General features: G+C 44.6%; 1 protein-coding gene across 4 annotated transcripts in view; it reads left to right on the top strand.

The window, feature by feature from the left end:
• ncoa2 (nuclear receptor coactivator 2) overlaps positions 1-14,307 on the top strand; it is a 52,864-nt gene that overhangs the window by 32,896 nt on the left and 5,661 nt on the right. For all 4 annotated transcript variants that reach the window (XM_041065500.1, XM_041065497.1, XM_041065499.1 and 1 more), the window contains 9 exons: positions 1,740-1,841; positions 3,261-3,401; positions 3,640-3,787; positions 4,277-5,633; positions 11,661-11,859; positions 12,051-12,260; positions 13,072-13,275; positions 13,735-13,861; positions 14,032-14,206. In XM_041065500.1, the coding sequence (XP_040921434.1) occupies positions 1,740-1,841; positions 3,261-3,401; positions 3,640-3,787; positions 4,277-5,633; positions 11,661-11,859; positions 12,051-12,260; positions 13,072-13,275; positions 13,735-13,861; positions 14,032-14,206 (2,663 nt within the window). The remainder of the gene's footprint in view (positions 1-1,739; positions 1,842-3,260; positions 3,402-3,639; positions 3,788-4,276; positions 5,634-11,660; positions 11,860-12,050; positions 12,261-13,071; positions 13,276-13,734; positions 13,862-14,031; positions 14,207-14,307) is intronic.

Raw genomic sequence — 14,307 nt, 5'->3', positions numbered from 1 at the left:
GCAGCCTTTTATATTTATTATGAGCAGATCATTGAGATTTAGCCTTATAACTGGCATTGTATGTGAAAAAAGGGGGGTATAAGCAACTGATGAAGAGCTGTGCTGGTGCCACTCAGCTCACATCCATGAAAAGTTAAGTGACACGAAGGAGACGAGAGGCTGGGCAGCTGTCATTAAAGCCCATCTATAATTCATGTACATTCCTCACAAATCAGAGCTTACGACTCCAAGGGAAGGATGTGTTTTAATCATCTGTATTGCATCAGAGTACTTATAACCTTCAAATAGGTTTCAACACAGCGGCCTGTGAACACTCTGAACATGTTTTGGAGAATATGAGAGTAGAGAAGGAAAGAAGCTGCATTTGTGGTGGCCACCGGTACAAACATCTGCTCGCCTTTCCTCGGAAATGCTTTAAATTGTATGTTGTCTCTGATCTCCCGTCAGTATTCAGTCGCTGAGAGGTCACTGGGCTTTTCCAGTTGTCTTCATGGCTTTAGACAGGAACTTGAGATCCTGCAGTTTGAGTAAATTTCCATCACAAGAGACTGTCCAAACGTTTTCAGCACTTTGTTAAGCATAGATATGTAATGCTCTTAAAACGAATGCCGTATTCTACATCTTAACTACCTAAATCCTGTTTGCTCAGTGGCTTTGATGAGAGGCCATAATTCCCCACTGCCAAACTATAAATCTGTAGTTAATTAAGACAATAAGTGAAAATGCAAATGTTTCTCTCCAAGTCTAGTCTCAACCTGTCTTTTCCCCTCTCTGACTTCCTTTGTACACCAGCTGCTTGCCAGCCATACTTTGGCAAATAGAGTAACTAGGACCCAGGCCAGAGGTGCGTGTGTGTGTGTGTCTATGTGTCCGTGTGTGAGCAAGTGGCAAGGCAAGATCAGCGGTTATAGTTGCAGGAATTTGTCCAGCCATAGACAGACAAGGAAGGAAGGAAGGAAGGAAGGAGGGAGAGAGAGGGAGAGAAAGCAAGAGAGAATTGAGAGAGATTCACAGATCTATCGGCTGGACCACCCAAGAGGCACTGTTTACAAGTCAAAATGAGGAATGTGTGTGTGTGTGTGTATGTGTGTGCGTGTGTCGGCCCTGGCACGCATTCCTTAGCCAAAAACACGTGTGGGATTGTGGGTATTACTGGCACAGGAAAGTTAGATGGCAGACTTTTTGGGGTCACCCCAGTCCTGGACTTGGCGTTGTCATCTGTGTGCGTGTTAGAGGCAACTGTCATGATTGAGCGATGGCAATCTTTAATGTTGGGCCAGGGGGAGGTGTCATCAGTGTGAGATGGCACTGTAGGTGAGACCAGCCGGAGACACATACACATACTCAAGCGCACATACGCATGCATGCACTCACACACATGCACACACACCTTCAAAGGTCACACTTCATCATTTCCCTTGCCAGCGATAGATGCTCCTCCTCATGAAAGGAGCGGAGCTCTGATCCCCATGCTCATTAATAACTGTATTAATTATGCTGCCTGGGAATAACATGCATTTCATTTTCTTTCCCTCCCTCTGTCTCTATCATTTACGCCCCTATCCTCCATTCTCCTCCCCTCTCCTCGCCTTTCCCATCCCCCTTCATCCCTTACGTCTCTGTCCTGTCCTCTTTGTTACATCCCCTACATTATATTTTTTTTCTTCCTCTGTACGTTCCCTCTGTCTGCTGCTCTATTCGCCTTCTCTTCTTCTCTTTCCTTTTTTTTTTTTTTTTAGACTTTCAGTCGTGCCTGATCTGTGTGGCTCGCCGGGTGCCCATGAAGGAAAGACCCATGCTTCCCACGCATGAGAGCTTCACCACGCGCCAGGACCTGCAAGGTACACAAACCAGTCACACAGCCAGGATCTGCAAACTACAACCCAATATAACCCAATATAAACAAAACACTTTCTTCCTCCACCACGCTAAACCATTTATTTATTTATTTTTATTAAAAGTTTTTTCAAGCGTAGTGACCATTTAAGATTGTGACTCACCTATTACCAGTTTGGCAGATCATATATACAGCAGTGTGAATAAAGCTTTGCCCTAAGTTGCAAAAAATAGTATTATAGTGCCTCAAGTGCGGTACCGCCCCCTGCACCACCTCATCCCATGTTACCAGTCCATAAATCATCTCACACTACAGTTTAGGTATTTAAAGATTATTATATCCTTGGTAAAGGTCCTCAGGATTGAGTGTGTTAGCTGAACCCATTTCCCACCTCTGTCTACGCTGTGGGAGGTAAAGTACCTGTCTGAACACTGGCGCAGAGATGCAGACAGTTGTCTGTTTCACCTGGTCTTTGATGTGAACATACTACTTGTGTGTGGCATTCGTACACACAGAAGCAACACACAGACACACGCACATAGTTACATATAGTAATTTAGTGTAGCTCCACACCCAGACTTTCTGTAGCTGTGCACGTGTGCATGTCTGTGTTTGTTTTCCTGTCTGTTAGTTTGGTTCCAGATAGTGATCATAGTTTTCTTATTTAAGATTGTGAGCATGATTTGTCTCTCATGGTTATTTGGAAAACATTTTTCTCAAAAAAAAAATCTTATCTCTGAAATATTCTTTTGCCTGACTGAATATGGTATAATATTGTGAAAAGTTCCTGTTGTGATTGTGTGACAAGCCTTTACTCAGTCCCTATGGCTGTCATTCACACAGCAGTCTGCTTGCCAGCCCTTTAAATGCATCACTACCTCCATTTAAAGTGCAATCCGGTGAGGGACAACTGTTACACCGCTACAAATGAGTGTTTGTGTGTGTGTTCACACACATAGCATGGGTGTATTTGTCGAGTTCTAAAGATAGTTGAGCCTAAGCTGCCCTGGTGACTTTTAAAATTAGTCCCTCTACCTGTAGTATCAAGTGTCTAGATGGCTATCGTCCTTAATTTATACTGACAGTATTTGTACTTAAGTCTGTCTGTCTCATCTTTTGTAGCCAGGACATATTTACTACCACAGAAGAAATTTCTAGCTAAAACTTTTTGACAAGTTATAATTAAAATGTAAAAAGCATAAATCCTCTGTATTTCTTCAACCAACATCACACCACAATACTGTTGTGCTGCAGAGTGGCCAAGTGGAGAACATCTTCTGGTCAACAAGCGGCTCTACATATTTATGTTTCAGGGACACATTAAATCTCCATTAGCTCAGTTAGTGTGGATTTGTGCATGTGTATAGAAATCCCTGCTTCCATGTCTGACTAAGGCCTTCCTAATCCGGTCCTTTGTGTTTAGGTAAGATAACGTCCCTGGATACCAGTCTGCTGCGGGCATCCATGAAACCAGGCTGGGAGGATCTGGTGAGGCGCTGCATCCAGAGGTTCCACTTACAGAATGATGGAGAGATGTCTTTTGCCAAGAGACATCAGCAGGAAGGTAATACTGTTAACTGCAAGGACTGTGCTGTTTAATTCTTGGCTTTTGTTAATTATTCCCTTCAGTCTTTTTTGATGCCATTGTCAGACAACTGCACGGGCATATAATGGTGATTTGATCCTGGGTCAAACCATGGATCTCTTCTAACCAAAGCTAATGGTAAAATTGCAGGCTTCTGCTTTTAGATCCTCATGTTTTGTGTGTGCATCTTCTGATGTAAGTGCATATGTGTCGTCAGTGCTCCGCCATGGCCAAGCGTTCAGCCCCATCTACCGGTTCTCCCTCTCTGATGGAACCATCGTTTCAGCCCACACCAAGAGCAAACTGGTGCGCTCGCCCTCCACCAACGAACCCCAGCTTTACATGTCCCTGCACATTCTACAGAGGTATGCCTTACTACCTACAGCTGTGTCAGAACCAGAGACACAAATCTGCAGCATGAACTTGCTTACATGTTTTAGCCTGTTAACGCCCCGCAGCACAACCTCATGGCTTCTTGTATTCTGAGTGGATGGGATAATGTGTAATTCATGCTTGCCAGTGGTCTGGGTCTCAGGGATTGCAATGAAATCAGACATAAAGGTTAGTTTGTCCAAAAAGAAAAATAAAACACATTTTTCCACCTTTTTTCCTGTGGCACATGCAGATATTTGTTTGTGGCTATATTTACCCAGTTTCTACTGAAACGTCTGTCACTAGTACAGTGTTGATTTTAAACAACCAGCTTTAGTTTGTTGTGCTCAAAGAACAGCAAAATGATATTTAGAAAAAAATCAGCATCAAGTTTTCTAAAAACAGTGTTGCACTTACTCAAAGTAAACCCCAAGACTTAAGAATTAATCGGCTGTATTATCTGTGTTGTCTTGAATCTCTAGGGAGCAGGCAGTATGTGCAATGGGCCAGGATATGGGTCCTGGCAATCAGGCCACAGGGATGGCTCCAAAACCGATGAACTCCTCCACTCCCTCCATGACTCCTCCAACCCCAGGCAGTTTGCCAGGTTCGGGGCCTCAGGGCCAAGACACTACCATCAGCAGCAACAGCACGCCTTTTTCCCCTCCAGGCCCCGCTGGCCCCAGAGAACCAGCAGCCATGGGTCATATGCAGGGCTACCGTTTTGGCTGTCCCCCACCACACAACCACACTGGGGGCATGCAGCCACCTCAGCAGGGCCCAAACTGGAGAATGAACAGCCCCTCTCGTGCCAGCCCCAGCCCGGCCGGAGGGCCCCATCCACCTCAACAGAACTCTATGCTGTCGCCCAGGCACCGAGGAAGTCCTGGTGGGGCAGGCAGCCCTCGTGTAGCAGGAGGCCTGCACTCACCTTCCCCAGTGGGGATGTGTGGTGGAGGACCTGGAGGAGCAGGCAGTAGTAGCACAACTAGTGCCCATGCTAACAGCTACACTAGCAGTTCTTTGTCAGCTCTGCAGGCCCTAAGTGAGTGCCATGGTGTAGGACACGGGCATGGACCCCCTCATGCACATACACTGGGGTCTCCAGACCGGAAGATAGGCTCCCCTGCTGGGGTCACACAAGGGTCAGGAGTAAACTCTCATCTGATGTCAAAAATTGGCGGAGGCAGTGGTACTGCTGGAGGTACAGGAGACTCATTTGGCCCTCACACAGAGGTGGGTCAGGGGCACACCCAGGGCCAGACAGAGAGCAATGTAGCTGAGCCCAAGGAGGAGAGGGAAGGACCCTCTGAGGGCCATGACACTCACAACCGTCTTCATGACAACAAGGGTCACACCAAGCTACTGCAACTGCTCACCACCAAGCCAGAGCCTCTTGAAACGCCCCTGTCCCCTGGCGCAGGAGTTGAGGGCAAGGACCTGGCTGGGACAGGGGTCCGGGGCGGCCACACGGGAGGGAACGCTCATGCTACATCCCTCAAAGAAAAACACAAGATCCTCCACCAACTGCTTCAGAACAGTACGTCTCCTGTAGATCTGGCCAAACTCACTGCGGAGGCTACAGGCAAGGAGCTGGGCCAAGACCAAACCCAGGGTGCTGGTAGTACAGCTTCTGGGGCAGAAATTACTCCTAAGCAGGAGCCCTTGAGCCCCAAGAAGAAGGACAATGCCCTTCTACGCTACTTACTGGATAAGGATGACACTGTACTGAAGGACAAGGTCGCTAAACTGGAGCCTGGCGAGGTGAAGGTCGAAGGGGCCAAAAACACCCACGTCAAGGCAGAGAAACAAGACGCAGGATACGACCGGGCTGAGCAGGTCAGTTTTCAGCACACTCTTCACTGTGTGCACAGCAATTCAGTTTTAGAAACATTTTGTCTTCCTGATCGAAAAATAGCTCCATCATTTCTGTCTTTGAAAGTATTAAATGTACAAGAGCTGCCCTACAAGTGTTTCTGTAACCTCCTTCTATTCAGCCCATTGCAAAAACCCAAACTTTCTGCCCTGTACTGCTCCACTTGCCTCCTCTCTCTGTCTGAGCGTTAATCTGGGTTAGGTAGCAGATGTTGGCTTCTCCAAGTCCCATGTCCACACAGTATGTTACAGCTAAACACACAAATGGTCTGGCAGTGTAGAGGTCAAACAGCATTTGTGGCCTACCTACAGTCCCATTCAACTATACGGTCCTGTCATATGCACTGAAGGCACCACACATGATTTTTATTCACATATATATAAACACATCTGGTCCTTTCACTGCCTATGTGTTGGCAGTACAAGCTGAGGGAAGCTATCCGCCAGCTTCAAACAACTGTGACATTTGGAAGGAGCCCCTGTGGTTCTCCATCCATTTGATCCTGTTTGCGTTTGGCCAGAATCCTCAGGTTTGGCACCGAGCTCAGGTCAGACCTGGCACAGAAAGAGAGAAGAGGAGAAAAGAGTAGAACGGAGTGAGCAGGGAGAGTATTGCTGGTAGAACTCAACATTTCTGTGAAGCACGCTTTTTGATTCTCTAACGCAGGAAAGAAAACCAGTGTTTGGTGAGACTCATAACCTTTCATACAGGAAACCTGTGTACGACTCTACTCAACACACGTTCAAGACATGAGTCTGCGAGTGTAGCTGTATCACGCACATTGCTGCTAAACCACAGAATTACAGAGAATTACACAAAATTACACAAATTCCCTTCCACTATTTGCTGTTTCTGTTTCTCTCTTTACCTTCCTCTTCTTACACCAGTTGAGTAATCAAGTTATGTAGATGCTGTTTACATGTCACTTACACTGAACAAAAGTTTTTTTGAGAAATGCATGCTCACCCTTTCATAAAACAGCAAAGCAGTGCCCAAACCGATCTTGATCCTGGTCTGGAGAAGGGTGTGAAAACACATTGTGTACAAAGTATTCATTGGCCCATTCATAACGTGCACCAGTGTGGGTTTAACCAAGATAATGGGAAAACCCGTTTTTTTTTTTTTTCTTTTTAATCACTGTGTTGCCGTCTTATTATCTCCCTCCTTCTTTGTGGCATATCCTGTAGAAAGCACTGTTGTTCCTATTCGCACAGAGGGACAGTGGTGCAGAATGTCAGCTAGCTGTGCCCGCTAGCTGTGTATGTACAGTATGTGCTTGGCCGCTCGGGTACATACGAAGAAGAGGAAGAGGTGATTGGATGGATAATAAGAGCTGCTGTTGAACTGAACAAAGACGGAGAGATGAGAGAGGTGTAGATACCCCCAGGAGAGCCCAGCCTCGGCAGGCAGAGTGAAAATGATGAGCCATATGCTCCTGCATGTCCTCTCTGCTACCATGGAGATAGAGGGGAGAGGGAGTGGTGTGTTTGTAGAGCAAGAAACATACGAAAAAACAATAGGAGGAGACAGAAATGGAGAGAAGTAGAGGTTTAATATGTACGTCTTGATGCCGAGGCTTTTGTTTGTTGTAAGTGGCAAAAATGAAATAACATAAATTGGTTCATTTCTGCCGTGTGTTGGCGGCAACAAATGAAACGGGCGAATTCTGGGTTTTCGCATTTAGATGGCGATCAAAGTGTTCATTGCTTCAAACAGTGACTGTGGCCGTTCATTCCAGTTTAATGGATTCTGCTAACTACAAAAAGGGCATTTGTTAGACACGAACTAAGCCATGGCTTCATTAGAGCCATTTCGTGTGTCAGTGGGTTTCTCTTCCTTACTGGTGAAGTGCTGCTTGGTCATGTGTGAAGGCTGACTGTACTAGTCAAAAAGTCCACTCATCCTTCTCTCTGCTAACCTCACCCACTGTTTGCTCGCTGTCTCTCTCTCTCTCTCTCTCTCTCTCTCTCTCTCTCTCTCTCTCTCTCTCTCTCTCTCTCTCTCTCTCTCTCTCTCTCTCTCTCTCTCTCTCTCTCTGCCACTTTCCTCCTCTTGATTGTTTGAGGGCTGAATAATTCATGGCTTTGATTGATGGCTGGAGCAGTGTGAGATGGGAAATCAGAGCAGAGAGCAGCAATAGTGGCTTAGCTGATGGCTAAAGGAAGTATAGGTATGGTTCACTTGTCCCATGTGGCCTACGGGAGGCAGGATTAACTGTGCGTTTTTTTTTATATGCATGTGTGTTCCCAGGGCTATTGCAAACAGTCACGTAACTGTCTCCCAAATCTAAACCGAACACCAAACCTTCAGTATCACATCTATCAAATCTGTCAAATTAAGCAAATAATTATCAGAAATATTAGAGTTGTAGAAAAGAACCTAAATTCCACTGTGGTAGCATGAGTTGTTCATTGCTTTGGCATGTGAAATCACTTAAGCTCCGCTCAGTTTTGAGTGTTTCCTTTTTTTGTTTTTTGTTTTTTAAAGTGTGACAGATGTAGGTCACAAAAGCCATAGGCCCTGACTGAGCCTTGATATGAGTGAGCGGGTAAAGAAAATAAATGAATGAATTCATAAGAGCCAACACAGTCTGATATTATATTTTAATACGTCCTCCAGTAGTTTCCGCTGGCCCTAGTACTTCAGTTTTCCTTCCTTCTTTCAGTGTAAGGCAGAATATCAAGTCAAGCTGCATGCAAAAACATGCAATTTCAATAGGTGCTTACTTGCAGGCAAATGTACCTACTTTACCAGACATACATGGGTGCCTTTGTACAGTAAATGTGAAAGGTTTTTAAAAAAAAAAAAACAACGGACGAACCCAGTAATCAAAAAAGGAAGACACGGAGGGAGTACTTCAGTAGTTATCACTAATATTATTTACTCATTAGTCATCATTACTCAAAGACTAGACACTGCCGTCAGAAAAGAATGAGGGCATGTTACGCTGAACGTGTTGGTGGATATGTGAACATACAAAAATCTGGTTCCTAGAATTTTGTTGTTGCAGCTTATCTGCAACTTCGCTGTGTTTAACTTCCCTTTTTTGTGGACACTTTTTCTGGTTCAGAGCTCAAAATGTCACAAAGCGAAGAGATCAGTTATTTCAAATTATGTAATGGCATTTATCTCATAAAATATATCAGCCGCAAAAAAAATAAATAAATAAAAAATACTCACTAGAAACATTACCGACATGGCAGTTAACCTTCAAATTGCAGTACAGAAGGACTGCCACCCTTGTGATTTTAATAATTGCCACTTCAGTTCTTTCAGACAGTGAATAGATTTTTGGCATGTTGAATTTTAATTTTTTTTTTTTTTTTTTTTTTTTTTTTGCTCACCAAAGGCCAACCCAGTTCTGGGGTGAAATGACTTTTCCTTTAGCCTCATTTGACACTGGCACTTCTGCTTTACCCACCCCGTGTCTCAGTTCCCTTTCTTTATAAAATGGCATGGACTGGGTCATAAGGACACAACAGACCTATTGCCCTGAAGTCTGTACTGACATTAGGACACATACTGTACATGTTATGGACAGATTTGAAATAAATGACTAAATTACACACTGCTCATTTACAGACGTGATTGGTTTAAGTTGAGTTCCAGATGGACGCAAGTCAAATTGTAAGAATACAGATTTGGCAGGGCCTCATCACCACCCTGCTGTGAGAGAGTCGGCCTCTGCTGTTGCTAAGCACGCAACTGTGCCTTCTGTATCAAGCACGCTTGAAATGTATGATGCGTCGTCAGTTGTTTCACTCTGTACAGTTCGTTTCTGCAATCAAAAGCACATGAGTGTTGCCGAGAGTTCGATCTGTATTTTAATTTATTACGATAAGGATCGATTCAGGTTAAGTTTTCCTTTCTGTCCCTTATCACCACACAGTGTTTCAACTAGGTAGCGATGCTTGTTTGTGCATTGGGTGTGGAGATGAATAAACAGATCAACCCCGATGCGAAAAGCATACAGGATTCTTAAATATGCATGTGAAACCTTAAACAAACTTTATCTTGTAATGTATGTGTTTGCAGCTGCTCTTCCAGAGTGAGTTCTGGCGTCAAGATGTTAAACTGTGATGTATAAATGGAACATGGCTTCAAACTAAATATTTAATAATGGTCATTTGGTCTTGCAAATCCTTGCTGGTTTAAACAAATACTGTATACTGGTCTGAGATGCAGGAAAGAAGGACGTGGATTGCATTACACGCACGGACATGCATTGAAAGCAAAGAGTAACAGGGATTGATAGAAATAGGACCCATTAAGGATAAAAGCAACTAGAGAAGTCGAGAGAATAGAAAGTGGGAGGAGAGAGAATTGGAGAGGAGGAGGAAGAGAGCAAACCGAGAGCGTACAGGAGCATTACATCATTCCTGACCTCATTAGGGCTTTTCTCTCTCCCACCACTGCCCCCCCCCCCCAACCCCTCACTCTGCTACTCTCTTTAGCGCTCCCACATATCCTGTATGCTTGTCTTCTGTGTACAGTGATCATCATTGTGTTGCTTCTGTGTATATGGAGACGTTTTTTTGTAAACAGGATCTTCCAAGGTGGAGGAGCAAGAGACCTAACAATAAGAAGTGCTTGCAGGCATGACCGAGGCTTTAGTCCTTGGCTGCAGCAGATAACTGTTCTGTCAGGCATTTTCAGCAGCGTAGTTATTTTTAGTAGCATTTACATACCTAAAATACATGTCATTGTCTAGAACATTGAAGTACAGCAGTGAAACAGTGGTTGGTGTGCTGTTTTCCTGCTGTACAGTATGTCACAATCAGGAGATGTCAGGGATTCCAAGTGTGCTGCTCTCTGGTGGCCACTTGCAGCCAGTGCAACTTATTTACCTTAAGTCCCTCAGGCCCCTCTCGGAAGCCCTACAATTACCCATGTTGATGTTTCAGTTCAGTTGTGACCTTACCCTACGTTTTTTGTGTCTATCAGTACAGTGAATTTCAGTACAACAATGCTGCAGGTTGTGTTGTCTTTTGTTAATTTAAAAATGTTTCACTTTTGGTGAAATTGTGTCAGATTGGTGTTTGCTGATTATGTTCTGCCTTTTTTTTTTTTTTTTTTTAGGCTTTAGGTTGTTGGGGTGTATTTGACTGCATCACTTAGGTGTTCCTGTTATTTTGTCCACCCCCTATGTGTCATAGAAAAGAAGCGAAAGACAGAGGAGACAGTGCCAGTGCCCTAAAACAAAAATCTGTTTCCAAGAGATTCATCTTTCGTAGTCCTAGCAGTTTTTCAGTTCAGCAAGTGAAACCAGATCCCAGCATGGCTTCGTCTTTGTTTAAGATAGTTGTGTGAAAAACTAAACAAAAACTGGCCAGAAAGTCCAAAGCCCAGCTGTATAAAAATGCAGCCCTGAGGCTGTACTGGGCTGGCTCAGTCCAGCTGTTTACAGTAGGGGGGCAGAGAGCAGTTCAAAGTTTGGCACCAGCCAAACTCCTGCCGCCTCATGCTGCTCTCCCATGTTGCTCAGCAGAAGGCAGTTTCAGTAGCCACATGTTTTCCATCTTTACTCTTTCCTCAACTTACTGTGTGTAGAAAATATTATTTATAATAGTATTTCATCCTTGATTGCGTGCTTAAGAATTGGGGACTATAAAAAGGGGAGCAGCTGAAGTGTTTCTCATCTGACAATAGCGGCCGGTAAGCAAGGAGTGGTATGTGAGTCTGATAAGCTAAGTTAAAGTGAAGTGTGGCCTAGATTTGGTGGAAAGTGGTCCATTTTATCCCGGGGTTACTGCTGTTATTATAAACAAGGCCAGGCCTGCTGTTCTCATCTCCCAGATAAAGACTCCTCACACAAGTGTTATAGTGTTTACACACCAGTTTTGCACTCAGTAAGTGTGTATGCCCGCCACGTGTATATTTGCGTCTGCAGGTGAAGCAGCAATTGGTTTCTAAATGGAAAGGCCTAAGTGGTCCATCTGTTTCTCGTTTTCACGCTTTTCCCTTTTTCCCTTTCTCTGTCCTCCCTCCAGTCGTCGGAGCTGGATGACATCCTGAACGACCTGCAGAATGCTCAGCCGCAGCTCTTCTGTGAGCCGCGGCCTGTGTCGCTGCCCAGTCCCATGGACAAACAGAACATCATCAATGACATCCTGCAGATGTCTGAGACCAATCCCGCCATGGTGGCGCAGCAGCAACACAGGGCCATCGGCCCTGGCATGGGCCCAAATAGTGAGTCCCTTTTGGAAAAGACGTGAACACAAGGGTTTCCTCGTAGTGGACATTATATTAAAACTTTACAGGGTTCATAAAATACTCTAATCATAAGGTGATAATGTTGTAAATATGTAGCTATGAAGTTTTATTTATTGACTTTTCCACTGTTGTGCATTTGGCTGAAACCCATGTATTCCTGTCTTCAGACTTTGGGGGTGTCCGACCAGGCCAGCCAGCCAGGGGTCTGCCTGTGAGGAGCGTGTCTCTGGACATGAATGTGTCCCCCCAGCAGCCCTCATTACAGTACCCCATAAGAGCCACAAGCCCATACACTCTTATGCAGCAGCAACAGCAGCAGCAAGGCATGGTGGGAAATCATGGCATGATGGCTAACCAGGCCGGTATGGTCAACACAGGTAGGTGTAATGGTCATGTTTTTATAGTGGCGGTTTGTAATGTTATTGTCTGAATGTGTGTGTGTTGTTATCATTGATGATTTTTTTTTTTTTTTTTAATGAACTGTTGAACCTGTTTGTGGTCAAACTGTGACACATGCTCTGATTTAGTTGTTTATCATGAATAAAAATGACCTGCCCACAGAGTGACTAACTTCCTTGGACTTCCTACACAAAATATCCCTAGGAATTTGTGAACACGAGTATTAGAAAACATACAGTGATCTCGTGCAAATCTTAGAAAAGCCATTTAACCAGCCATTTAACTACAACTGTATTCATTTTAACATAGAAGCATAGTTGTTCAATGGCCCCGTTTCAGTTTTGGCTCGCTATCAAATGTAAATCACCTTTTTGCTCTTTATGTCAGGTTTTACTGATGTGTGGTTTCTATTTCGGTCTCACCGCGGCAGCCCTCCGGTAGATGAAGCACAGTGGCATCAGTTTGAATGACGGTTTTGACACAAGTGCTGCTTTCCGAATTCTGGGGAAAGACCTCTTTCCCTTTATCAGTGTCACTCTCAGACTATAATATGTCATTTAATGGTATAATGACTCACTTCCTGTCACAGGAAATAGTCAGCCGCCTGCACTGGCACAAAGTTTTTCTCACTGTCACTCCCACATATAAGCAGTTGTCAAACATCCTCCCTTGATATTGCACCGTTGCATCATGGTGATAGAGAACATCCACTGAGTTCTGTCTTGAGGCATCTCTCACAGTTTCTTGTCTCCCTATGTGTGTGTGTGTATTTGCTCCTCCTCCTCTTAGGACTCATGGCTCCAGGTGGTCCACGGCCGGGCATGCAGCCGCAGGAGGGCTGGGTGGGTTCAGCCTCTGCCCCTCCTCTGGGAGCATCCGGCCCTGGGCAGCAAGGTGCCATGCAGGGCAGGATGGGGCCGAACGGTGTTCCCATGAGGCCCAACAGCCAGCCAGGACCCCGGCAGATGCTCCAGTCCCCAATGATAAACAATGGTGAGAGAGTGGTTTAGCCTAGAAACATAAGCTGCACCGGTTTTCAAATCTACACAGAAGATTTGAGCTTGACCAGATACAATAGAGCCAGTCTCCCTAAGAATACAACAAGTTCTAAAGCATTTTAATATAGAAACCAGCCGTAAGAATGGACTTTTATGAAATCAGCTTTAGTGAATTGATCTAGCTTACTAGCTGTGGTCCATCTAAAACCTACAGTGCAGGCACAGATGGAAAGACCTCATCTCACACATATAGTATACTTTATAACTGCCTCTTTGAATTTTAAAGGCTGCCATCTTGTGGTTTACAGTAGTATAGCACTCAGTTTGTGAATAATATCTAACTGGGTTTAAGAGAAAATGGACCTGTTTCCTGTTTGCCTGTTTGTTTTTTTTAATTTTTTTTCATAATAACCAAAATTTCTGCATTGAATGTATTTTTGTTTTCCCCGTTTAGCCCAACCTGACATGGATATTGGGATGGTTGGCCACCATTTCTCCCAGCAGCAAGCTCCACCCAACCAGACAGCCCCATGGCCAGACAGCATGATGCCCATTGACCAGGCATTTGTTAATCAGAACAGGTAAGGCACTTACTTTCAAATTACCATTACATGTTGTTCATAATGCAAAAAAAAACTTACTGTTCTAATCAAAGGTCCTTTCTGAGTATTGTCATTGGCTGACTTTACACTGGAAAGCTTTCTCATCGAGTACATTAATCAAACACCTCCTCTGTCTCCTCTCTGCCCAGGCCGGTGCACTCAGCGCCCCAGGATGACTTGTTGTGCAGTACAGGGCTCAGCTCTGGTGATGGCAGTTCAGTAGACGAGGGGGCCCTGATGTCCCAACTGTACACCGCACTAAAAGATTTTGATGGTTTGGAAGAGATTGATCGTGCCCTCGGGATCCCTGCTCTGGTAGAACAAGTGAGATCCATCCTTCACAATCCACAGTCACACACACATTTGTTGGTTTTGTGTTCCTTTTCTTTAGCATCTTTCATGTCTTTACATTGTTTTTTGATCTG

This window comes from Toxotes jaculatrix, chromosome 20 (genome assembly GCF_017976425.1).
Source record: "Toxotes jaculatrix isolate fToxJac2 chromosome 20, fToxJac2.pri, whole genome shotgun sequence".
NCBI classification, from domain to species: domain Eukaryota; kingdom Metazoa; phylum Chordata; class Actinopteri; family Toxotidae; genus Toxotes; species Toxotes jaculatrix.
Note: the sequence above shows the minus strand (reverse complement) of the source record. Positions and strands in the feature narration are given on the sequence as shown.